This window comes from Tachypleus tridentatus, chromosome 7 (genome assembly GCF_004210375.1).
Source record: "Tachypleus tridentatus isolate NWPU-2018 chromosome 7, ASM421037v1, whole genome shotgun sequence".
Taxonomy (NCBI): Eukaryota; Metazoa; Arthropoda; class Merostomata; order Xiphosura; family Limulidae; genus Tachypleus; species Tachypleus tridentatus.
In genome coordinates this window covers 7,183,305-7,210,400 of record NC_134831.1, presented here as the reverse complement: position 1 = coordinate 7,210,400, position 27,096 = coordinate 7,183,305, and the positions used below count along the sequence as shown (strand labels likewise).

General features: G+C 33.7%; 1 protein-coding gene across 2 annotated transcripts in view; it reads left to right on the top strand.

Annotated features, from left to right (window-relative positions):
* LOC143255050 (glutamate receptor ionotropic, NMDA 2B-like) overlaps positions 1-26,540 on the top strand; it is a 97,416-nt gene extending 70,876 nt beyond the window's left edge. The window contains exons 7-15 of one of the 2 annotated variants that reach the window (XM_076510091.1): positions 275-422; positions 3,615-3,798; positions 4,456-4,581; positions 7,656-7,876; positions 14,945-15,105; positions 18,036-18,217; positions 20,930-21,165; positions 21,521-21,690; positions 26,249-26,540. In XM_076510091.1, the coding sequence (XP_076366206.1) occupies positions 275-422; positions 3,615-3,798; positions 4,456-4,581; positions 7,656-7,876; positions 14,945-15,105; positions 18,036-18,217; positions 20,930-21,165; positions 21,521-21,690; positions 26,249-26,408 (1,588 nt within the window). In that variant the 3' untranslated portion in view covers positions 26,409-26,540. The remainder of the gene's footprint in view (positions 1-274; positions 423-3,614; positions 3,799-4,455; positions 4,582-7,655; positions 7,877-14,944; positions 15,106-18,035; positions 18,218-20,929; positions 21,166-21,520; positions 21,691-26,248) is intronic. The other variant, XM_076510090.1, reaches the window with a different exon arrangement.
* The last annotated feature ends 556 nt before the right edge of the window (positions 26,541-27,096 follow it).

Here is a 27,096-nt window from a genome sequence, read left to right as displayed (position 1 = left end):
AGGTCCACATAAAGATTTCAAATCTTAACAGACTAAAACTGAATACTTGATTACACCACTATAACTGATGCTCTGGTTTATATAAAAATATCAAACTTTAATAGAATAAAAACTATGATTACAAGGCTACAACACACGCACTGATCTATATAAGAATATCAAACTTCAGTAAACTAAAACTGTGATAACACCATTAGAACACACACACTGATTTATATGTATTATAACATGTAGATATACAGGTTTATTACAGAGTTGTGTTTCTTTTCTCAAGGGTTAATATGTCTGAAGCAATCCACGATCCTCGATACTTTAAGTGTTGTTCCGGATTCTGTATAGATCTGTTACAGAGTTTCGCTGCCGATCTGGGATTCACGTATGACTTGTTTCGTGTCTCGGATGGAACGTGGGGTGTACTAAACGTGGGTAATTTGTACTGTTGCTGTGGATTTAAATGTGTTTTGAATGACTTTTAAAGAACACTGTTTATGCTATTGTATTATTCACTAACATTATTCGTTTAATTTGGTTCGTAAATAATTTTGCACAATATAATTTATTTTCAAACTTTATATTGTTACGATAGATCTTGACACACGAATAAATTCATATTACGTTTATCCTTAAATTTATTTGAAAGTTTTGGTCTGGTTCATTTGATTTATAACAGTTTTATAGTAACTGTTTGGTAGCACCTTTTTGTAGTAAGTCCTTCAAAACAACTGTTTCATAGCAACTTTTTCGTTTGTTTTGTTTGTTTGTTTTTAATGTCGCACAAAGTTACATGAGGGGTGTCTTCGCTAGCCGTCCCTAAGTAAGCAGTGTAAGACTAAAGGGAAGACAGCTAGACATCATCAACCATCGCCAATTATTGGGCTACTCTTTTACCAACAAATAGTGGGATTGACTGTCACAATGTGATACCCCCACGGCTGAAAGGGCTAACATGTTTGGTGTGACGGGGATTCGAACCCGCGACTCTCAGATTACAAATCGAACGCCTTAACCCAGCAGGCCATACCGGGCCCAACTTTTTTCTTAGTAGCTCCTTCAGAGTAACTGTTTCGTAGTGTCTTTAAAGAATGACATCGTGTAGGACCTACGATATGATAAGCTTAGCAAATAATATTTAAAGCTAGTTGTTTCGTTTTGTATTTACACATTTAGTGCTTTGTTTTAATTGTTTGTTTTTGTTTTTTGAATTTCACGCAAAGCTACTCGAGGACTATCTGCGCTAGCCGTCCCTAATTTATCAGTGTAAGACTAGAGGGAAGGCAACTAGTCATCACCACCCACCGCCAACTCTTTGGCTACTCTTTTACAAACAAATAGTGGGATTGACTATCACATTATAACGCCCCCACGTCTGAAAAGGTGAGCATATTTGATGCGACCGGATTCGAATCTGCGACCCTCGGAGTACGAGTCGAATGCCTTAACACACTTGTTCATGCCGGGCCTCAGTGCTTTGTACACCGTACAATCGTTGTCTTTAGGGTGCCAATCCGTATATCTTGTATGAAGTGAAGGGGTAAATAAAGAAATCCAGACACATAATATTAAAATTTATCACAAATCTTCATATAATAATTATTTGAAACGCACGAAGGTTTACTTAAAACGATGTTTGACACTTACATGTTTTATATGAAAAGGCAGCTTTTCTACTGGTAACATTTTTATACGCATTTAGTGAGAGCTGTGTGTTAATCTAGGCATATATTTGTTCATGTCTATGCATAATATATACCTTTTAAGTTGTTTAATCCATACATGGATATCAAAACTAAACAAACTATCATTATATCAACTAGTGTATAAATCTATTATGTGACGAAGAAGTAAAAGTCATTGCTGTTAGAAATCCCCTTGAAGTTGCAAATATCTATTTCGATTGCTAGGTAGCTATTATTGCTGTGTGGAAACAGCCAGAAAAGGGATTTGCAAATTCACAGGTATTTCTATTAGCAGTGACTTTTACTTGTTTTCGTTACTTATTATAGATGTACACACTAGCTGATATAAAGGTATTTATTTAACACCTGGAGTCTATACTTTTCGGTAGCTTTAATCCTCATTCCGTATTTCCCTCTTATTTTATGTTAATTTGTTTAAATATTCTAGTTTTCAGTAGTTCCATGTTGCATCAAGTGGAAGTTCGATTTCATTAGGATAAGTAGAAAGAGAAATCACAAGAAAAATAAGGACATGTAAATATCGGATTATGTTTGTCTTTGTTCTTGAATATTAAAGGAAAGTTTAAAAATTGACAATAAGTTTTTTTTTCACCTTTTCCTTCTCAATATCAAAGTTGAAAAATACAGAAATATATTTTTTTCTTGTGACCAAACATGCTCGCCCTTTCAGCAGTGGGGACATTATAATGTGACGGTCAGTCCCACTATTCGTTGGTAAAAGAGTAGCTCAAGAGTTGGCGGTGGATAGTGATGAGTAACTACCTTCCCTCATTTCTTACACTGCTAAATTAGGGACGGCTAGTACAGATAGCCCTCGTGTAGCTTTGCGCGAAATTCAAAACCAAACCAAACCAAACCTTCTGTGACAACTAACAGACTCTAGGGGGCACCACAACTCACTCCGTTTCTCTGGAATGAAGATAGTTGTATTCTCTTTCTTTTTCCTCCAGACAAGATATGAATTTTAAGAAAAAAGGAACTGTGATTAATAACCGAACTGAAAGTCGTATTTATTGTAACTAGTGTGTCATTTAAAGACGTGAAAAGAATTAAAAGACACAGATTAATTGCTTTTCCTCTATCTTTAGATAAAACTGAACATTCACTGACTTTAACATAGCGATCTGTGCGCCGTTGTCAAGCCCAACCAGTGGCACAGTGGTATGTCTGCGAACTGACACTACGATAAACCAGATTTCGATATCCGTTGTGAGCAGAGCACGGATAGCTCATTGTATAGCTTTGTGCTCAGCTACAATCAATCAATCAACTGTTCTTGGTTAGATTAATACTATTTTTATAATGAAAAAGGGGTATAAGTAAATTCGATTTCGACCAACCACCCGTCATAAATGTTTGGATTAATTTTTTATAGTTGGTTTAGTTTAGATAAAAGCTAAGAAACGGGGTCCGGCATGGCCAGGTGGATAAGGCACTCGACTAGTAATCCGAGGGTCGCGGGCTCGAATCCTCGTTGCACCAAACATACTCTCTCTTTCAGCCGTGGGGGCGTTATAATGTGACGGTTAATCCCACTATTCGTTGGTAAAATAGTAGCCCAAGAATTGGCGGTGGGTGGCGAGGACTAGCTGCCTACCTACTAATCTTACACTGCAAAATTAGGGACGACTAGCGCAGATAGCCCTCGAGTAGCTTTGCGCGAAATTCAAAACACACGAAAACCAAACCAAGCTGAGAAACGAAAGGATTTATCGAGTGATATGTTTCTTTGTTATATGATTTAAATCTGTGGTAATTTGTATTACAAACTATTTTTTTCTCGCTCATCCTAGTCCAACATAGGTACCAGTAAATTGTAGTTAATTGTAGTTTTAATAGAAAGGAAAAGTCACGCGTGACTTTGATAACCGTTCAAACTAAGAGCAGAAACACACACAAGTTTGTTTCTATCACTAGAACGGCACCTGGAATGGTCTGATAGCTGAAGTTATAAGAGGGAAGGCAGATTTAGTCGTGACTAGCATCAAGATAAATTCGGAAAGACAGACGGCTGTTGATTTCACGGTTCCCTTCCTGGAGACAGGAATAACCATCGCTGTATCCAAACGCACCGGCATTGTCTCTCCTAAAGCCTTTCTTGGTGAGTAGCCACCATGTGGTTCTAGAAAGATATTTATCCATTTGATGTTTGATTACTCAAAAGTAGTGTAATTGTCAACGCTAGTCAAATTCGAAATAGCCATAGAGGAAGTGTTTCAAATACCTTCTTATCTGATAAAGTTAACATAACTAAAATAATATGTTACCAACCCTTTAGAAAGACTCAGTTTAATTATATCAGAAGATGCCATATTAATGGTGTTTGTTGTCATTGTTACTAATCTACTTTGTTACCTAAATCTAAATAATAATGATTTTGTTTAAACCGATGTAAAGCTCTTGGTCATAACCTGGTCTTTGTTGACAGTGATTAATTATTAACAAAATGGATTTATATCTTCATATTTTGATTTGTAGAAAGTATTCTTTGGAATATGATAATTTGATATTAGAACCATTTAAAGTCAGCCTCTCTGTGCGTTATAATAAAAAGGTTTTTATGAATATCCTCACCAATTCTTATCCTGTCTGTGTATTAAAATAAAATTGGTTTTATAAGTATTCTCACCAACTGTTATCCTGTCTGTGTATTAGAATAGGGTAGGTTTTATAAATATCCTCACCAACTCTTATCCTGTCTGTGTATTAAAATACGGTAGGTTATATCCTCACCAACTCTTATCCTGTTTATTTTCAGAACCTTTCGATACAGTCACCTGGTTGCTAATACTTCTAGTAAGTATCCAACTTGCAGCTGTTTTCATTTTTGTCTTTGAGTGGATGAGTCCATCTGGTTATAATATGAAGGCGATCCTCCCTGCAGGTGAGGGGTTCCAAAGAAATGTGTTTCGTTGTACTCTTGTCATTTAGGATACTTTCAGTGGATAAACATCGTAAATAAACTAACATTTAGGATACTTTCAGTGGATAAACATCGTAAATAAACTAACATTTAGGATACTTTCAGTGGATAAACATCGTAAATAAACTAACATTTAGGATACTTTCAGTGGATAAACATCGTAAATAAACTAACATTTAGGATACTTTCAGTGGATAAACATCGTAAATAAACTAACATTTAGGATACTTTCAGTGGATAAACATCGTAAATAAACTAACATTTAGGATACTTTCAGTGGATAAACATCGTAAATAAACTAATAATATCAAATGAATTTTCTTAGTACGCACTTGGTCATAATTTATCGCTTCTGAATGTTAATTAATTTTAAGATGTGGCTTAGGAAATACATCATGTTCTCACTATGCTATTATACATACACATATATATGTCATCTCATAATAAAACGTATTAGAAACGTTTAATGTAGTTAATTGCTATGTCTAACAAGTGTTTCAATATAATTTTCACATGAGCCAGTTTCATGATTTATGCAGCTATCTGTTTTTCAATTTGAAATTATTAAGAAATTAAGTGAAAATATTATTATCATTTGAATGTTTACGTATTATTCAGACTTGTCTGAGTTAATGTAGAAAGTTTTAATTTCAGTTTTACGACACATCAAGTAGTGTTAAATATTTTTAATGCAAGAAATAGTGATCCAAGTCATAGTAAGAACTTTGATTTAAAAACACAATATCTTCAACATTTTGTAATACAAGTGATAATATGTATAATTACCAAACATTCCTGCTATCTAAAACAGGACTTATTAAAGAGGTTTTTGTTGTTGTTGTTGTAATAAATACAAAAAAAGTTTTCTGTGTTGTGCCTAATACGGGTATCGAAACCAATTTTTGTTGGCGACTAAATCTTCAGACTCACCACAGATTATGGTTTTTTGTTTTTTTTATTTTCTTTCACTGAGTTGAGTTTGAGTTTTATGTATTCGAATCGTAAGTTTGGCTTAACGCTACGAAATAAATTCTGTAAGTTTTGAAATAATCACTTTCATTATTATTGATGAATAATTTGATTGGATGATTTTAAGTCCAAAGATTTATTTATATTCCTGGCCTGGCATGGCCAAGCGCGTAAGACGTACGACTCGTAATCCGAGGATCGCGGGCCCGTGTCGCGCCAAACATGCTCGCCCTCCCAGCCGTGAGGGCGTTATAATGTGACGGTCAATCCCACTATTCGTTGGTAAAAGAGTAGCCCAAGAGTTGGCGGTGGGTGGTGATGATTAGCTGCCTTCCCTCTAGTCTTACACTGCTAAATTAGGGACGGCTAGCACAGATAGCCCTCGAGTAGCTTTGTGCGAAATTAAAAAACAAACAATTATTTATATTCTACTTTATTTTAACACTCGGTCTCATTTTGAGACCAACATAAACTAGACGTACTTCCGCAGAGTCCCTAAAAGTATTCTGTTTCAAGAGTAAATAAAACTAAAATTCGAAATCTGTGATTGAAAAAGGCCCCTGCAACTAAGCTCGGGGAAAAGAGGAATTATTTCTCCTCGTGGCATCACGTAGTGACGGAAAGCATTTCAATCAAAACAGTGTAAATCAGAAACAAGTCGAAACTAAATATATATCATCTGAAAATAATACACCAATCACAAACGTATTTGCCCAATAAGTTCAGAAACGGATTCTGATTCTTTCTGTTAACCTACCCTTTAATAAGGACTCGTGGTCGCTATGGCAACCACAGGAACCCTCTGTTTGAACAGCGTTTTGAAATCAATTTCCTCTTCTCGGTTAGCACTGATGAAGACTACAGAGACTGTGCCTTTTTTTCTCTCTTTTTTTTTTTTTTTAGAAGAGTAAAGACCCTTGTTCTATAATCTCATTTTTTATAATATAAATAAAATAAATGTTTTAGAACTAAGTAACACAAAATTCTGCTGCCAAATGAAAAACAAAACAAAACTACACGTTACTAACTCTCAGACCTCTTCAGGGGTGTAACATTCTATTTTTAATCATGCATTTGAAGAAGGTGAATTATGACTGGTATCAAAAGATGACTTTATTTATCTATCATGAAATTTGCTGTTGGTACTTGTGGTCAGTTTTAGGATGTCCTGTCCCAAGTGATGAGAATTATATTTATTGTATTTCGGAGGGCAGAGAAAATTAAAAATAGGTCGCTCTTGGTGTAAGTTCTCTGTGACACAAATTTGTCGACGGTGAATAACTACATTTAAGGTATTAGTTTCATTGTGTGTAGTCATTTTTTTATTTTCAACCATTTTGTCATCGGTTTGAAAATTTTCAAAAGTGGAGTTCACCTTCACTAAACTTATCTTTTAACGGCATCCGACATCCAGTGAAACCGTTTTTAAAAATGTTACACAATCCCGTCACTAATTATAAATAAACCCATATATATGTCTTCAGTTTCCATCAGGTTTATATTTTAATTTTTTTAAAAATTCAAAACTCTTTTACTAAATGGCCCAGCATGGCCAGGTGCGTTAAGGAACGCGTCTCGTAATCCGAGGGTCGCGGACTCGAGTCCCTGTCACATCAAACATGCTCGCCCTTTCAACCGTGGGGCGTTATAATAATACGGTAAATCCCACTATTCGTTAGTAAAAGAATAGCCCAAGAGTTGGCGGTGAGTGGTGATGACTAGTTACCTTCCCTCAAGTCTTACATTGCTAAATTAGGAAAGGCTAGCACAGGTAGTCCTCTTGTAGTTTTGCACGAAATTCAAAACAAACAAAACCACAACTAAATTGCCATGACTGTATCTTTATTCAATGAACAATTTGTCCAATGATTTAGAAGATAAAAAATATACGCACCTTTACATGAGAATTATTTAGATGTGAAACATTGATACCATAACGTATTAATATGTAAGTTTTGAAAGTTCTATTTTTTTTCTAATTTTCTTTATATGATAGATTACAAATTATCTTTTTTCCGTATGACTTACATACGTAAGGTCTATTTTTTACTCTGTTGTCTTTGTAGATCACAAGTTTTCCCTGTTTCGTACCTACTGGCTAGTGTGGGCTATTTTATTCGGTGCTAGCGTCAATGTTAACTGTCCTCGAGGGTACACGGCGAAATTTATGTCGAGTGTATGGGCAATGTTTGCAGTTGTCTTCCTCGCATTGTACACAGCAAACTTAGCAGCGTTCATGATCACAAGAGAAGAGTACTACGACTTAACTGGAATAGATGATAAACGAGTATGTTAAGCTTTAAATGTTCTGTATCTTCTATTAAAAAATATATTATAACATTCTTTTATCACTGTTTAGAATATCTCTTACTGTTTGTTGTTTAATTTGTTGGTTTTGTGGTATATTATTAAAAGCTCTTCAATGAGGTAATATTGGCAACAGAGAATAATTATTATTATTGTTGAATTTATAACATATAATTAAAGGCTTCTAAATAAGGCAATATTGACAACAGTATTAAACATTAAAACATGAAAAGTATGAGAGGGCTATGTGCCTTTCTGTGAGCGGACTTATTTATTGGAGGTTAAAAAGTGTTTTCATGTGAGTTACTTTTAGAACGTGTTTTCATGTGAGTTACTTTTAGAACGGATCTAGATTTAGCATTAACGGTCACAGTCATTGTTATTTTTCTTAGTGGCGACCTCTATTTTACAGTGAACCGATTTTAACTTCTACGTGAAACAAAATCAAACAAAAGCTCCAAATCGTGTCCAAAACGGATACAGATGAAGTGACATAAGCGAGGGCGTTTTAAATCTTGCATTTTAGAAAACTTAATTGACTAAAAATGCATAAGTTGATTCGAACTGTTTCCTTTCACGTAATTTGTTGTTATTGTTTGTTTGTTTTTCATTTTCCGAGTGTGGGCTGCTCCTGTAAGCCTATTACACAATATCGCATGTGATAAGTCGATTATTTTCAGGTCATAAAGATCGACTTACGTTTACTACTGCCATTTTTAAAAATTGTTGTATTGTTTCGTGAATCACCTGCTCTGACATCTTGACTTTAGGACTAATCTTATTTCTGCTGTTCATTTGGAGATCAGAACGAAGAAAAATGGCCCCGGCATGATTAGGGGGTTAAGGCACTCGACTCGTAATCTGAGGGTCGCGGGTTCGAGATCCCGTCACACCAAACATGCTTGCCCTTTCAACCGTGGGAGCGTTATAACGTTCGATTAATCCCACTATTCGTTGGTAAAAGAGTAGCCCAAGAGATGGCGGCGGGTGGTGATGACTAGCTGCTTTCCCTCTAGTCTTACACTACTAAATTAGGGACGGCTAGCACAGATAGCCCTCGTGTAGCTTTGTGCAAATTCAAAAATCCTCCCCAAAAAAACAGCCAAGGTTATAATTTTTGCACTTTGTCAAGTATCTTTTATTACCTTGGATTCATGAATGAATTCACCACATTGCTGTTGGAAATAGTATGATTGCTTATACATTTATAGATATTATTTTTGTATAACACCCCTACAGTCACAGTGGAAACCATTAACACGTGAATGTGCTCTTGTAAATTTATTTTGATGCAATGTGTTAACCGTTTCATAATTATGTATAATGCTGTGTATTGATACCTTCCTTACAAAGAGTTTATCTGTTTCTTGATGAACTTCTTGCTTTCTTGTACACTTCTACTGGTTGAAGGTGCTTTACAATACTTTTTACTTCTCTTATAGGTTATCTTAACATTCCCCTTCTTATGGAAACAACTTCGTTTCTCGTTCCTTGAAGCGATAAATGTAAATTTTCTTGATAAGTATACCCTTTATTGAGTATATGGAAGGTGTTTTATAACATTACACAACTGCTCATACGTACTGACATTATCTATTTTATCGAGACTTACTTTATATAAAGATCTTCTTTGAAATTTCTCTGTTACTCAGGGTGGTTGATGGTATACTTTATCTGACTGATCAGAAAAAAAAACTGTCAGCAGGATATCTTGTCATGGCTGATGTATTCTGAGTCAGAGATGAGTGATTATCAAATGACACTAAAGTCGCTTAGCAAATCATTTAACTGTCCAAAACTTAATGTTATAAACAAAAATGCAAAGATGGTGTGTTGTTCTCTGATGATATATCAAAAATAAGAAAATAATCAAATACTTTCAATCAATGATGTGTAAAATCCTTCCACACATCCATGAAACTATCATTTTGAAATTTTACGATTTATTATATTTACTAAACTGTTCCTCTCATATTTACCAAACTGTTCTTCTGATATTTACCAAACTATTCTTCTGATATTTACCAAACTGTTCTTTTGATACTTACCAAACTGTTCTTCTGATATTTACCAAACTGTTCTTCTGATATTTACCAAACTGTTCTTTTGATACTTACCAAACTGTTCTTCTGATATTTACCAAACTGTTCTTCTGATATTTACCAAACTGTTCCTTTGATACTTACCAAACTGTTCCTCTGATATTTACCAAACTGTTCTTCTGATATTTACCAAACTGTTCTTCTGATATTTACCAAACTGTTCTTCTGATATTTACCAAACTGTTCCTCTGATATTTACCAAACTGTTCTTCTGATATTTATCAAACTGTTCTTCTGATATTTACCAAACTGTTCTTCTGATATTTACCAAACTGTTCCTCTGATATTTACCAAACTGTTCTTCTGATATTTACCAAACTGTTCTTCAAATATTTACTAAATTCTCACCACATGCAATTATTGTTTTCATGCAAAAACTCAACAACGGACTGTCAGCATTCTGTCATCCATGGGGACTCGAACCAAATATTTCAGCGTTGTATGTTCATAAATGCAAGAGAACTGCAGACTAATATCTTTAAAATCTAATAAAGTATGTATTAATGGTTTAAATAAACTTGCTAAATAGAGAATCTTAAGGCGATTTTAAGACCAACAACTGAGTAGAAGCTCCTACTACGAATATCAATCAGACTTTCAATGTAGAGATGGCCCATCTTGGACTGATGGTAAAGTTTTCGACTCGTAATCTGAGGGTCGCAGGTTCGAATCCCCGTCACACCGAACATGCTTGCCCTTTCAGCCGTGGGGGCGTTATTAACGTGCGGTCAATCCCACTATTCTTTGGTAAAAGAGTAGCCCAAGAGTTGGCGGTGGGTGGTGATGACTAGTTGCCTTCCCTCTAATCTTACACAACTAAATTAAGGAGAACTAGCGCAGATAGTCCTCGTATAGCCTTGTGCAAATTCAAAAACAAACAAAAAATCAATATAGATTGCACGAGCCAAATTGCAGAAACTGTTATGTGCATTTCAACTCCACATACATATATATACATATAATGGCAGCTTTCAACGTACAGTGATTATTGCCTTGTAAAGATTGTTAATGAATAATACAATGACGGTTTTACCTCATCCTTAACGAAATTCAGTTCCATCACATTTTGCTGACATCTATGAAAACGGATATCTTTCCTTAGGCTATTTCCTCTTCACTAGAAAAAAGCTCTCTGTAAGATATCGTTTTGTTTGCACAAACTCTTATCTGTAGTAAGTGAGCTTTATATAAGTGATAAAACATCCATAGTTAAACATGAGTTGATGCACTGGAAACAGGAGAGGACAACAGAGAAGTGAATCTCGTGATATAAGACTGTACAATATCTAATTTTCTAATTAATCGACTTGTGTAATTAACATTTTGTTCAGATTATGAAATTGTCTCGAGGCTGTTTTATAAAATAATTATTACTGCATATTTAATATTCTAATTATAGAGGTCGCTTCACTGACTCAGAGTAAAGTGTTGCAGGTCATCTGTAAACATTTGAAAGTAATTTTCACATTCGTTCTTCCTAAATTGTAGGACAGACATTTGATTGTTTGTTATTAATCACAAAGCTACACAAAAGGGCTATCGATGATCTGCCCACCACGGGTCTCAAACCTTGGTTTTTAGTGGTGTGACTTTACAGCCATACCGCTGTGCTACTCGGGGAGGGGCGAAATATGATTGAAGCAATCTCGAAATAAAACTAACTTTTCACAAATTATCAAGTGTAGTGAATAATTAACTAAACGGAAGAAATGCTGGATTTATAATAAGTGAATTAGTAAGGAAATGCACCGAATTTTAAGAATGTTGGTAGTTATTATTTTTATTACCTTTCGCAATTGTGTTGGAAACATATATGTTGAAAAGTGTAGTGAGAAAAACAGAAGAAAACTATTCTATTTATTAAAACCTAAGCTATTTTTTTTCTTACATAGCAAAAAACATTCAACTTGAAAACAAAAATGCACGACAACTGGTTTTAGTTTTGCTTTGGGAATGTTTAGTATTCGTGTTTCACAATTGATTTCTACTTTTATTGAGCGGATTCCCGGTAACGCAGAGGCATGCTTGTCGATTCACATTGCTAACAACCGGGTTTCGATACCCATAGTGGTTAGATAACACCTAGTACAGCTTTTTCCTTAATTACCAACAAACAATATTTCCCATAGCGGTTTATTCAGACTCGTGATTATCTTTACTTTATTTCTTACACGAACATCCATATATAATACTTCATTATTGGACAGTATTTTCTTAATATCATTCATTATTAAATAATTAAGATAAACTGCTATTTGATCTTCATAACAATACTTGTACACATTATTTATTTACTGTAATTTTGTTCAATACATTATCGAACGCTCAAATATCCGTTTCGAATTTTATATATTTTTACGCCTAAGCCGTAAAACTATATTTAACAAACGTTCACATGGAATCGACCAAAATTTGTTCTAAAAGACAAAAACCACAACGAATATTTTAGGGCTACTGTTGTGAATGTTAGAAAGTGTTCTGAATTCTATAGACTCCTAATCTGAGAGTTACTTGTTCGAATCCCCGTCACACCAAACATACTCGCCTTTTAAGCCGTGGGGGTGTTATACGTTTAATCCCACTATTCGTTGGTAAAAAGAGTTGGTGGTGGATGGTGATGACTAGCTGTCTTCCCTCTCGTCTTACAATGCTAAATTGAGGACGGCTAGCGCAGATAGCCTTCGTGTAGCTTTGCACGAAATTCAAAACAAAACCAAAACCAAATTGGATCCTGTAATATGAAGTTAAATTTGGCTTCTTGTGCGGGCATGTTAATGTTCTTTTTACACTCACAAAATATTAATATTGATATGTTACATATATGTAAATGCAAATTCATATGTATCGTGGATGTCTCTTCAAGAATAAAAAAACGCATATTTATACATATCTTTACAAGCGAATCAAAGTTCAACTTCATGTAAGGGGTTTCAATTTTCGTAAGGCGAAAGTTACCCTACCTTACTGTCTACATAATGGGATGTTTTAAAGTAAAAAAAAAACAACAAAAAAACACGAAGAACTTTGTTAGAGGGTTTACTTCCTGACAGGAGTCATCAACAGCCCTTTACAAACAACGCTCAGGAGTTATCAACAATCCCCTCTACAAACAATGGTCAGGAGTCATCAACAACCTCCTCTGCAACCAGTGGTCAAAAATAATCAAGAGTCTCCTCTACAAACAACATCCAGAGTTGCAAATAATCCCTTCTTCAAGCAATGGTCAAAAGACAGCTTCCTCTTCTTGTAACTTATATCATTATTGTCTTATTCCTATTTGAACAGCTTCCTCTTTTTTTAATCTGTATTTTTATTGTCTTATTTCTATTTGAACAGCTTCCTCTTTTTTAATCTGTATCTTTATTGTCTTATTCCTATTTGAACAGCTTCCTCTTTTTTAATCTGTATCTTTATTGTCTTATTCCTACTTGAACAGCTTCCACTTCTTTTAATCTATATCTTTATTGTCTTATTCCTACTTAACCAGCTTACATTAGTGGCTTATAATTGATGCTTTATACATACACCTGCCATTGTATCAAAACTTTTGTTTTCTTTTCACTTAGGTTTTACACATGAAGAACTAATACGTGAATATAACTTCTATATTAGCGTTGTAACTTTAATGCAGAGACTATTAAATAGAGTGCAGTTGAACATCTCTTGAGTGAGTGCCTTTGTCGGCATTTAGCCTTTAATATCTATCCAGCTCTTGGTCACCGGGGACAGCTGGACAGCTCTAGTGCATTCAAACTTCCTTTTTAAGTTCCACTTTAACTACAAGGAGGTTATTGTGTCTCATGTTGTTTTTCTGTTGGCTTAGATGAGAAAGTGCAATTTGTTGCCAATTTTGTTTTTTTCATTTTACATTCCCTCTAGGTTTCACCTAAGTGTAAATCTTGTTTACTTCGCCTCTGTGTTTGTGAGGAGTAAAAGTCTCTTAATCTCTTTCAAGTACAAGTCGAACTTTGTACAAGTTCACGTTCTGTCACCACTCTAATCAACCAATGCACCTGATCAATTCTTTGTGGCCACTGTGATCAACCAACATTCTTAGTCCTAGTCCATTCTTTGTCGCCACAGTAATCAACCAACATTCTCAGTCCCAAGCCATTCTTTGTGGCCACAGTGGTCAACCAACATTCTTAGTCTCAGTCCATTCTTTGTCACCACAGTAATCAACCAACATTCTCAGTCCCAGTCCATTCTTTGTCGCCACAGTAATCAACCAACATTCTCAGTCCCAGTCCATTCTTTATCGCCACAGTAATCAACCAACATTCTCAGGCCCAAGCCATTCTTTGTCTCCACAGTAATCAACCAACATTCTTAGTCCCAGTCCATTCTTTGTCGCCACAGTAATCAACCAACATTCTTAGTCCCAGTCCATTCTTTGTTGCCACAGTAATCAACCAACATGTCAAGTTCAAATCGTAATTTTATCGCCACATCATTCAAGAAGTCTGCCAAGGAACGTCTGACACTCCTATCAATTCCAATAATAACACACTGTGTAAAGACATAATAAAGACATTTGTGTTGCTTCTCAAGTTTTGTTCAGTCATTTTATTTTGATAGATCACATACTCTGAGAACCATTATCTAACATGCTATTGCTATCGAATTTCTGGTTACTCTCCTGGGTGTAACCAACTACGTGATTCATTAAACACTACCACAACCAACACAGTTTGATTACTATTGGACTCAAGAAGCAAACATAACGTTTCAGTCTTCCAACAAAACTTGGTTCTCTTTCTAATGTTATCTTACAAGAAGATATATATACATATTACAAAATATTTTCTATCCATGACAACTTTTAGCTAATTTATCTATTTATGCTTTTTTAGAGTATATAATGCTGTCTCATAGATGTTGCAAAGAATGAGCGATAAACAACAAGTGTTTATTTTTCATTTTTAAAAATTCGTCCTCTGTTCTAGGTAAGCAACCCCTGGTTGTCGGATCCACCGTTTCGTTTTGGTACTATTCCTCACGGTAATACGGAAGCAGTCCTCAAGAATAATAAACCTGAAATGCACAATTATATGAAACCTTTTAACCGGTCCTCGGTAATAGAAGGTGTTAAAGCGGTGAAAAAAGGGTATTATACATATACATTTATTTAAATACTATATTTTTATGTATGTATATATATATGCATTTATTTATATACTATAAATATATATAAATGTTCATTAATTCCTTTAAATATATATATTCATTTCTCTAGATACTATGACTATCTCTCTATATATATTTCTTTAAATACTATATTTCTTTCATGGTAAACATGTTTGTAACAGCATTTTAGTAAGTTTTAGTAAGGGAATCTTTTTAAATCACAACTTTCAGTTATAATTACGTGTAGATATATATTTATGTTTGTTTGTTGTTAAGCTCAAAGCTACCTGTGGGGTATCTGTGTTACGCTCACTGTGAGCATCAAAACCTGATTTTCAGCTTGTGTGTGTGCTTTCAAATTTACCGCTGGGCCATTATGGGTAATAGATCTGTTCGTATGTTATTCTTACCTTACGAAAATATATTACAAAAACCTTTAAGATTGTAAATCCTTTTATCAATCTTTGTCTCTTCACTTTATCTTCAGACGTGCAATCTATTTATAAAATAAATATTAATATAACCTCCAAATTAACGGACTCAAACACCCATAAGCTCAGTAAAAAAAAAAAAAAAAAACTTTATTTACTAAACAACTAAATATTTAATAGCGACCTTAATATTTGTGAAAACTAAACAAACGAATTAACAGAGCGGTTATGTCCCCCCCCCCCCAGTATCACAATGACAATAATACTCTTCTTAACTCATAGTAATAATGTTGGTTATTTATAACAGTATTCTTATCTTGTTTTAAAGTATTGTTGGTTATTTATAACAGTATTCTTACCTTGTTTTAAAGTATAGCTGGCTATTTATAACAGTATTCTTACCTTATTTTAAAGTATTCTTGGGTATTTAAAACAGTATTCTTACTTTGCTTTAAAGTATTTTGTGCGCTATTTATAACAGTATTCTTACCTTGTTTCAATATATTGTTGGGTATTTATAACAGTATTCTTACCTTGTTTTAAAGTATTCTTGGGTAGTTATAACAATATTCTTACCTTGTTTTAAAGTATTTTGTTCACGATTTATAACAGTATTCTTACCTTGTTTTAAAGTATTGTTGGGTATTTATAACAGTATTCTTACCTTGTTTTAAAGTATTGTTGGGTATTTACAACAGTATTCTTACCTTTTTTAAGTATTCTTTGGTATTTATAACAGTATTCTTACCTTGTTTTAAAGTATTGTTGGCTATTTATAACAATATTCTTACCTTATTTTAAAGTATTCTTGGGTATTTAAAACAGTATTCTTACTTTGCTTTAAAGTATTTTGTGCGCTATTTATAACAGTATTCTTACCTTGTTTCAATATATTGTTGGGTATTTATAACAGTATTCTTACCTTGTTTTAAAGTATTCTTGGGTAGTTATAACAATATTCTTACCTTGTTTTAAAGTATTTTGTTCACGATTTATAACAGTATTCTTACCTTGTTTTAAAGTATTGTTGGTATTTATAACAGTATTCTTACCTTGTTTTAAAGTATTGTTGGCTATTTATAACAGTATTCTTACCTTGTTTAAAGTATTGTTTGGTATTTGTAACAGTATTCTTACCTTGTTTTAAAGTATTCTTGGGTATTTATAGCAGTATTCTTACCTTGTTTTAAAGTATTCTTGGGTATTTATAACAGTATTCTTACCTTGTATTTAAAGTATTGTTGGTTATTTATAATAGTATTCTTGTCTTGCACTAGGTATAATAATATAAGTCGTTATTTTAAGTTTTACACTATGGGTAATAAGACGAATCCTTACTTTTGACACTATAGATAATAAAATGAATCTTTAATTTAAATTTTTGCACTACAAATCATAAGATGAATATTTAATTTACATTTTCATACTACAGATAATAAGATGAACATTTAAGTTAAATTTTCACACTACAGATAATAAGATGAATCTTTAATTTAAATTTAACACTGCAGACAATGAGACAAATATTTTAAGTTTTCACACTACATATAATAAGAGGAATCTTTATTAAAAGTTTTAATCAAGAAATAAACATAGTATTCCCATTTTTTGGTCACTTCATCTGGATCAGCACTTTGTACTCCAAAATATAATAGTTAGCGTCTTTAATATAATTTATACATGAAACTAGTAGAACTGGTTACAGTTTCAGTAACTTCAATATATATTTCTTTGGGTGCACATTGATTATAAATGTATATCGAAGAAATACTTAGAACACCGTGATTTAATTTAATATTGTTAACTCAATACTCCTATATATTTGTTGTAGTACAGTCATGATGCAGTGTTCACTTAACCAAACAACGACCCATATGTCTTCCGGTAGGTCAAAATTAAGCTCACGGACTTACAACAATAAAATTCTGGGTTCGATTCTTCTCGACCAATAGAGTGCAGGTAGCTCATTGTGTAGCTTACCGCTGACAAACTAATAACCATCACAGCATAGTCTCGGTGTCGTGTTTATTTACGTAATAAACAACTTTGTTTTATGTACTTAACAATAATAATGGAGTAACCTTCAGTTGCTTGACGGTAAATTCGAAAACACATACCTCCAGCATGATAACCCGGGTATAGGTGGGTTATTAAACACGAGTGATCAAGAAAATAACATGACAACTAAATTAGTAGATATTCTCATAAAAATAACTTAGTGGCTATTAATATAACATAACAAATAACTTTGTGGGTATTGATATAACATAACAAATAACTTTATAGGTATTGATATAAAATTACAAATAACTTTGTATTGATATAATATAAAAAACAACTTAGTGAGTATTAATATAACGTAACAAATAACTTTGTGGGTGTTAATATAACACAGTTAGTTGAATTATCTCGTTTACTCATAATTATTATATAATCAGTTATACAATCGAAGATTAGAAATGGTTCTTTTTTAATCTAGGGAACTAGATGCCTTCATTTATGATGCCACTGTCCTGGAATACCTCGCAGGACAAGACAACGAATGTCGTTTGTTGACTGTTGGCACGTGGTATGCCACCACGGGCTATGGTTTTGCTCTACCTAAAACTTCCAAGTATTTAAGTATGTTTAACAAATGGATGATACACTACAGAGAAAATGGTAAGCAGTAGATCATTTTTCAGGATTCACTGTGTATTCAAGTTTAGGGTCTTACTTATGGTTGTTTGTAGTGTTAGTTTGTATCAGGGTTAGAGGTCTACTTATGGTTGTTTGTAGTGTTAGTTTGTATCAAGTTTAGGGGTCTACTTATGGTTGTTTGTAGTGTTAGTTTGTATCAGGGTTAGGGGTCTACTTATGGTTGTTTGTAGTGTTAGTTTGTGTTCAGGTTTAGGGGTCTACTTATGGTTGTTTGTAGTGTTAGTTTGTATCAGGGTTAGGGGCCTACTTATAGTTGTTTGTAGTGTTAGTTTGTATACAGATTTAGGGTCTACTTATGGTTCTTTGTGGTGTTAGTTTGTATTCAGGTTTAGAGGTCTACTTATGGTTCTTTGTAATGTAAGTTTGTATTCAGGTTTGGAGGTTTACTTATGGTTGTTTGTAGCGTAAGTTTTCATTCTTGTTTCGGGGCCAACTTTTAACTCTTTCTATTGCCATTGTGCATAAAGGTTTCACAACCTACTTGAACCTTTTCCTAATATAATAGTTTATTCACGTTTTGGGTCTACTTTTAACATTTTTAAATGCCAGTGTGTATGCAAGATTCTGAACATACTTTTAGCACTTTGTAATGTCTCTGTGTAATCAGGTTTAGGGACTTTACTCCTTTTAACTTCTGTTGTATACTTTTGTTTTGGTCCCTATACGTGACTCGTATAAAGTAAAAAGTATGTGATAATACAAATATGTCTGAACAAACAACCTATACAATGTTTCTGTCTAAAAGGTTAGTGTATCACACAAACAACAATATGAATTTTAACCTAAATGTTTGAACTTATAGATGTCATAACTTAGAGGAAAGACGTATCATATTTCTAAAGGATAGACGGTCATATTTACATGTACTTGTAAATCAAGAAGTTTCAGTTTTCTCACATGAAGATTTTCTCTATTTTAATCTACCAACTTAGGGAGCTTATAACATTAAATTCGATGTTTGATCCTTTAAATTGGCACGGCACAAATATCCAATTCTGCATTTCTGCGTGAGGCATTAAATAGATAACCTATTGATCTAGAAAATTTCATACTATCACAGCTAAAAATTACAATAACATAATTGCAATGTTACAGAAAACCGATTTTTTAGGCAATCGGTTTGAAGTGTAAGAAGTCTGTTATTCTTTTTCTGAGGAGGAAGTGACAACAATACAATATATTCTCTGTTTATTTTCATTAAGTGTGAGAAGAATCTACGAGCTATGATTCAGAATAAAAGCCAAAGTCAATAGGTATGCAAATTTTGGTAGTTACTTCACCCGAGTGAAGAATACGTTTAATTCCATCTGATAAATAGTGTATTAAGCCTTGGCTTTCAAGGAAAGATTAAAACAGTTAACAGAAAACAAAAACTTTAAAACGACCGTTTATGTTATCTGAACATACGAAACTAAATTCTTTTCCATTCAGTTTTGAAGTTAGCTGGTCCTGCTTTCCTTTCTAAAACTAGCTTGTCCCTCATTACTTTTTAAAATTACTTTTCCTCCATTCCTTTTTAAAACTAACTTGTCCGTCATTAGTTTTTAAAATTACTTTTCCTCCATTCCTTTTCAAAACTAACTTGTTCTGCTTTCCTTTTTAAATTGACTTATTCTCTATTCCTTTTTAAAACTAGCTTGTCCTGCTTTACTTTTCAAAATGACTTATCCTCCATTTCTTTTTAAAACTAGCTTGTCCGTCATTAGTTATTAAAATTACTTTTCCTCCATTCCTTTTCAAAACTAACTTGTCCTGCTTTCCTTTTTAAATTGACTTATTCTCTATTCCTTTTTAAAACTAGCTTGTCCTGCTTTCCTTTTCAAAATGACTTATTCTCCATTCCTTTTTAAAACTAGCTTGTCCTGCTTTCCTTTTTAAAATACTTATCCTCCATTTCTTTTTAAAACTAGCTTGTCCGTCATTAGTTTTTAAAATTACTTTTCCTCCATTCCTTTTCAAAACTAACTTGTCCTGCTTTCCTTTTTAAAACTAGCTTGTCCTGCTTTCCTTTTTAAAATTACTTATCCTCCATTCCTTTTTAAAACTAACTTGTCCTGCTTTCCTTTTTAAAATACTTATCCTCCATTTCTTTTTAAAACTAGCTTGTCCGTCATTAGTTTTTAAAATTACTTTTCCTCCATTCCTTTTCAAAACTAACTTGTCCTGCTTTCCTTTTTAAAATTACTTTTCCTCCATTTCTTTTTAAAATTGCTTATCCTCCATTCCTTTTTAAAACTAACTTGTCCTGCTTTCCTTTTTAAAATACTTATCCTCCATTTCTTTTTAAAACTAGCTTGTCCGTCATTAGTTTTTAAAATTACTTTTCCTCCATTCCTTTTCAAAACTAACTTGTCCTGCTTTCCTTTTTAAAATTACTTATCCTTCATTTCTTTTTAAAACTAGCTTGTCCTGCTTTCCTTTTTAAAATGATTTATTCTCCATTCCTTTTTAAAACTAGCTTGTCCTGCTTTCCTTTTAAAATGACTTATCCTCCATTCCTCTTTAAAACAAGCTGGTCCTGCTTTCCTTTTTAAAATGACTTATCCTCCATTCCTTTTTAAAACTAGCTTGTTCTCCATTAATTTTTAAACTGACTTGTCCTCCATTCCTTTTAAAACTAGCTTGTTCTCCATTAGTTTTTAAACTGACTTGTTTTCCATTCTTTTTCGTTAGGAGACTTAGAGCGTCTTCAAAGATTCTGGCTACAGGGGGCTTGCAAACCAACGAAAAATAAAAGGAATGCAACTAATCCCCTAGACATCAACCAGTTTATGAGTGCTTTTCTCCTCCTAGGCTGTGGTGTTCTGTTCACAGTATTCTTACTGGGGGTGGAGCATATATACTTTAAGTACCTCAGAAAGCACCTAGCCAAGACTGATTCCGGAGGTTGTTTTGCTCTCCTTAGCTTGGTAAGTTCAGTTCAGATTTTGCCTGAAACGATTCGGACTGAAAATTTATTTCGTTTCATTTATAAAAAAAAAATTAGAATTAATAACTGGAAAATCTTGTTAGATCGGTTACTGCAGTTCATATGCAATACGTTTGCTCGCTAGTGTAACTCTGATGATTCATAGACAATATTCACAAATGTTTGTAACACTCGTGTATCCATATTTAGGCACGTGGTGACCATGAGGAACATCCATAAAATTTTCGGCACTTTTTTGTACATAATTCTTATATAATTAAAATGTTTTTATTTTCTCATAGAATTATGTGCAATCCATAAACATGTATTAATGATCGAGTTTCTTTATCGCGTAGAGCATGGGGAAGTCTCTGAGCTTCCGGGGGGCCGTATTTGAAGCTCAGGATAGGCTGAAACACCATCGGTGTCATGACCCAGTGTGTGACACGCAACTGTGGAAGGTTCGACACGAACTGGACATGACCCGATTACGGCTTCGGCAACTCGAGAGAAAACTCAACAAGCGGTAAGTGTAGTGGCGATATACTATCTTAGCGATGATGTCTATATCTTGAAGTTGGATAGTGACTTACAATTTTAATAGATAATCCGAAAGTGTGTGTTGTAATGGGGACAAGTTTCTGTCTAAATAAGTAACGTTTAAGTTTCTTGAAATGGATGCCACCTTAACTTCTTAGTGGATAAAGTGCAATTGTTTCAAAAGGGGGGTGCTGACTTACAATCTTAGTGCATAATATGTGCTGCTTTAAGTAAATGGTAACCTTAGTGGGTAATGTTTGTTTCTTGAAATAGGGGGGTCCATTTTACAACCTGATTGGATAATATATACAGTTAATAGTTTAAATATATGCCTACAGTCAATGGTGCAGTCGAATCAGGTATGACCAACCACATTTTATTCAGAGATTGTTCGTGTTACTGATTTGGAGAATTTCAACTTCTTGCTTTAGGCAAACTAATGAAATATTAAGAAGACGCTGAACAGAGAAATGAAAGACGTTGATTTGGTTACTGTCATGAAAATAAAAACCCCATCACTATACCTTTATCTAAAGAGACGTGTTAATTACATCTATCCAAATTCAGGATAATTGAACAGACTTAATACATTTTGTACTATACCTTCCTTCGCTGACGGTCTGAACCAAAACCTGTTTTATTTTTTGTTTTGTTTTTAACTTCGCACAAAGCTACTCGAGGGCTATCTGCGCTAGCCGTCCCTAATTTAGCAGTGTAAGATTAAAAGGAAGGCAGCCAGTCATCACCATCCATCGCCAACTCTTGGGCTACTATTTTACCAACGAATAGTGGGATTGACTGTCACATTATAGTGCCCCCACGACTAAAAGGGCGAGCATGTTTGGCGCAACGGGGATTCGAACCCGCGACCCTCGGATTACGAGTCCAACGCCGTAACCCACCTGGCCATGCCGGGCCTATTTTTTGTTGAATACTGCGCAAAGCTACTTGAGTGCTACATGCGATAGCTCTGTCTAATTTGATTAGTGATAGGCCAGAGGTAAGGTAGCTGGTCAATACCAACCACCGCCATCTCTTAGGCTGCTCTATATCAAAGGTAACTGAAATTGGCGAGAAGGTTTGGTGAGGAAATTGCGGGCGAGCGACTTAACCACCAGGCCCTGTTAATCTTAGAACACACTAAGTAAATATCTTGTTTCGTGTCCTTCCGTCTAGAAGACCACAGCAAGTAAAAGTATCTTGATAAGATATATGAAAGATTCTTTGGAAGCTCCCTGAAATCCATCACTTTTAAACCACTATTGAAAACTCAGGAAGAATAACACGAGAGCATCAAAACTGTTGTGTTATCAAAATTGTTGTGTTATAAATAACTCTTGTGTTAGCACAACTGTTGTATTATAAATATCTGTTGTGTTAAAAAAACTGTTGTGTTATAAATATCTGTTGTGTTATCAATACTGTAGTGTTAAAATATCTCGTGCTATAAATATCTGTTTTGTTATAAATATCTCTTGTGTTATCAATACTGTAGTGTTATAAATATCTCTTGTGTTATCAAAACTGTTGTGTTATAAATATCTGTTGTGTTATCAAAACTGTTGTGTTATAAATATATGTTGTTCTATAAATATCTGTTGTGTTATAAATATCTCTTGTGCTATAAATATCTGTTGTGTTATAAGTATCTCTTGTGTTATCAATACTGTAGTGTTATAAATATCTGTTGTGTTATCAATACTGTTGTGTTATAAATATCTGTTGTGTTATAAATATCTATTGCACAGATTTGCGAGATATTTGTTTTCAACAAAAAAATCACTGGAAGGCGATTTATTTATTACCCTTTTTCTCGTCAAGAAGTGAATTTGTAAAGTGAGCAGATATGAAGTTATAAAAGGTTAATAAAAACTCAACCATATTCAGATTATTTGATACGACACGCCATACAGTCAGTTATCAACACCTTCAGTTTATAAGTAATGCCATACATTTAGTTATTTATTACCCAATAGCTTCAGCTTATACGCAACGCCATATATTTAGTTGTTTATTACCCAACAACTTAAGTTTATCCGTAATGCCATAGTTTCAGTTTATACGTAACGACATGTGAAAATCGACTGGTATGGATCGAGAAAGCACTATGTAAAGGAGCGAACAACGTTTCGACCTTCTTCGGTCATCGCCACGTTCAGAAAGAAAGAAAGAAGTAACTGACTGATAATTGACCACATGTTTCAAGGCGGTTGTGTGATGAGTGTAGGAATGTAGAGGGCGTGTTTAGCTGTTGGATTATATTTATTAATATAGGTATAAAGGTGTTCCTTTGTATAGGATTATTTTGGGCTTGAGTAGTTGTATGGGTAAGGCTTCTTTAATTTTGCCTTTGTTTATGTTTGTTTCTTTATTTAGTATTTGGGTGCTTTCTATGGTTATGTTGTGTTTATTTGATTTGCAGTGTTCGAAAACGTGTGAAGGTGACTTTCGTGTTCTTTAAATCTGGTTTCCATTTTTCTTCTTGTTTCTCCAATATAGAAGTCGTGGAAGTTATCACATTGTATTTTATAAATAATGTTGGTATGGTGTTCGTCAGTGTAGTTTTTACATAGTATAGACCTCAGTTTTGTGCCTGGTTTTTGAATAAATTTGGTATTAACTGGAATTTCATATTTTGTTACTAGTTTTTGCCAAATGTTGGTTATTTTTCTGCTGATGTCGGGAATATATGGTGTGCAGCAGTATATGGTTTCGTGATTTTTTAATTCGTGGGATATATTTACTTTTGTTAGTTGATTTTGCTTTCTGTCTAGGTGTGTGCGTATAATGTTTTCTACGGTTTGTGGCAGAAACTTATTGATGTTGATGAAATATTGTTTTATTTTGTCTAATTCATCGTTAATTTTATCTGGTGAGCATAGTTTTATGGCTGTGTTTATTTGGTTTCTTAGTATGTTGAGTTTTTGTTTTGTTTCATGTGCTGAGTCCCAAGGAATGTATAGTCCAGTATGGGTGATTTTTTGGTGGATTTCTGTTTTGAATTGTGTGTCAGTTCTTTTAATTTTGAGAGTAAGAAATGATATTTGATTGTTTTCTTCCTGTTCACGTGTGAAGTTAATGTTGGGATGTATAGAGTTAATGTGATTGAAAAAATTAAGTGTGTGTTCTGAAGATTTGAATCCCGCAATCGTGTCGTCTACATATCTGTACCAGTATAGTAGTGGGTGTAATGCTGTGTTAATTGCTTGTGTTTCAACTTGTGTCATAGAAATATTGGCTAGAACTGGTGATACTGGGTTGCCCATGCCTAGGCTCTTTGTTTATATATATAGTTGTGCTGGGAATGTCTACAGTCATGTGAAAAAGTTAGGACACCCTATGAAAGCCTGTGTATTTTTGTAACATTTCTGGATATATAGATATTTAATCTCAATTTTAACAATACTGAGAGATTATAGGAATATAACTAAACAATTAAAACTGAAAAAAAAACTTTTCAAGATCTTCTGTAAAATGTAATTCTACAAAAATGCATATTTGAACCGAGAAAAAAGTTAGGACACCCCCACATTTATATCCACATAAAATGGCTCAACTCATACACAGGTGTATCACTCCAGGTGCACGTGATTAGAAGATCGTTGTTATCGTTATTGAGCTCGTTTTGACAGTCACTAACTTAATGAGAAGATGAACAGTTTGACAATTTAAGCTATTAATCTCGTTGAGACAGTCACAGATTTAGGAACATGTACAGTTATACTTTTTTTAAATATTAAACTCGTTAAGATAGTCACTACTTTAGTAAGCAGATGAACAGTTCTACTATTTAAGTTATTAAACTAGTTAAGACAGTCACTAATTTAGTAAACAGATGAACAGTTCTGTTATTTAACTTATGAAGTTCGTTAAGACAGTCACTACTTTAGTAAGCAGATGAACAGTTCTACTATTTAAGTTATTAAACTAGTTAAGACAGTCACTAATTTAGTAAGCAGATGAACAGTTCTGTTATTTAACTTATGAAGTTCATTAAAACAGTCACTGCTTTAGTAAGAAGATGAACAGTTCTACTATTTAAGTTATTAAACTCGTTAAGACAGTCACTAATTTAGTAAGGAGATGAACAGTTCTGTTATTTAACTTATGAAGTTCGTTAAGACAGTCACTAATTTAGTAAGAAGATGAACAGTTCTACTATTTAAGTTATTAAACTCGTTAAGACAGTCACTTATTTAGTAAGGAGATGAACAGTTCTGCTATTATATTACGAAATTCGTTGAGACAGTCACTTATTTAGTAAGGAGATGAACAGTTCGGCTGTTTAAGTTACGAAATTTGTTGAGACAGTCACTGAAGGAGACGAACAGTTCTGCTATTATATTACGAAATTTGTTGAGACAGTCACTGATTTAGTAAGCAGATGAACACTTCTACTATTTAAATTATTAAACCCGTTAAGAGAGTCACTAATTTGATGTAATACGTTAGTTGTTTGTAATCCCTGTTCTACTTATATACTTAATTTTCTTACTCGGTTCTGAGTTGTAATTACGTTCGTCTTTTTTTTTTTCTGTCGCTAGGGCTTCTCCGGATGATCTCGGGACTCCTAGAGACTTATCCTGCCGACATCTTCGCACCAACGAAACTCTCCTGTTACGTCCCTCCCATGAAAATTTTGGCAGGTACTTTCGTGAATCCTTTGGAAGCACCGAAATTACTGAAATCGAAACTGTTTTGTGACTCTGGCGACTTCAAGATCGTTACGAAATGTGCTGGAAAAACAGATCCACATTCTTTTAATACATTCAAGTTACGTGTCAAAGTAAATATCGTAAATAATTTGAAAAAAAAGAAAAGAAAAGAGTAAATATTGTGTCGTATTTTAAGAGTCAGTGTATATATATATATATATATATAATGTAAAATAATTTATCAAAGGTACTTGTGATTTTTCTCCTTATACGATGTTTCTTTTCACTTGTTGAATGCTGTTTTCTAACTTTCTATATTCTTTTCTAAACGTTTCTCAACGAAATATTCTAAATTGAAATTGAATTTTAACGAATTTCGATGTCGTTTCGTCCTTTCCATCTTATACTTATAATTGATTGAAACGTTACTCGAGAATTTATTACTAAATGTATTTAACCAATCTGAAACGAAGTAGTTTCTAGCTTATTCAAACGTTTTAAACAATATTCTGTCTATTGTTCACGATGTCCAGCACGTGTGGATAGTTATTTAAATTGTTAAGAAAAAGTTGGTTTTCAAGAGTTTTATACATGTTTATTTTATAGTAATGAAAATTTGTTTTCTTCTTAAAGTATCTTACGTTGTACTTCAAATTTTAATACAAACAAATGTATTTATTAATTAATTTCATCTAAATGTTCTCCCTGGAAGTTAGTATCTCTATTAATATCATTTT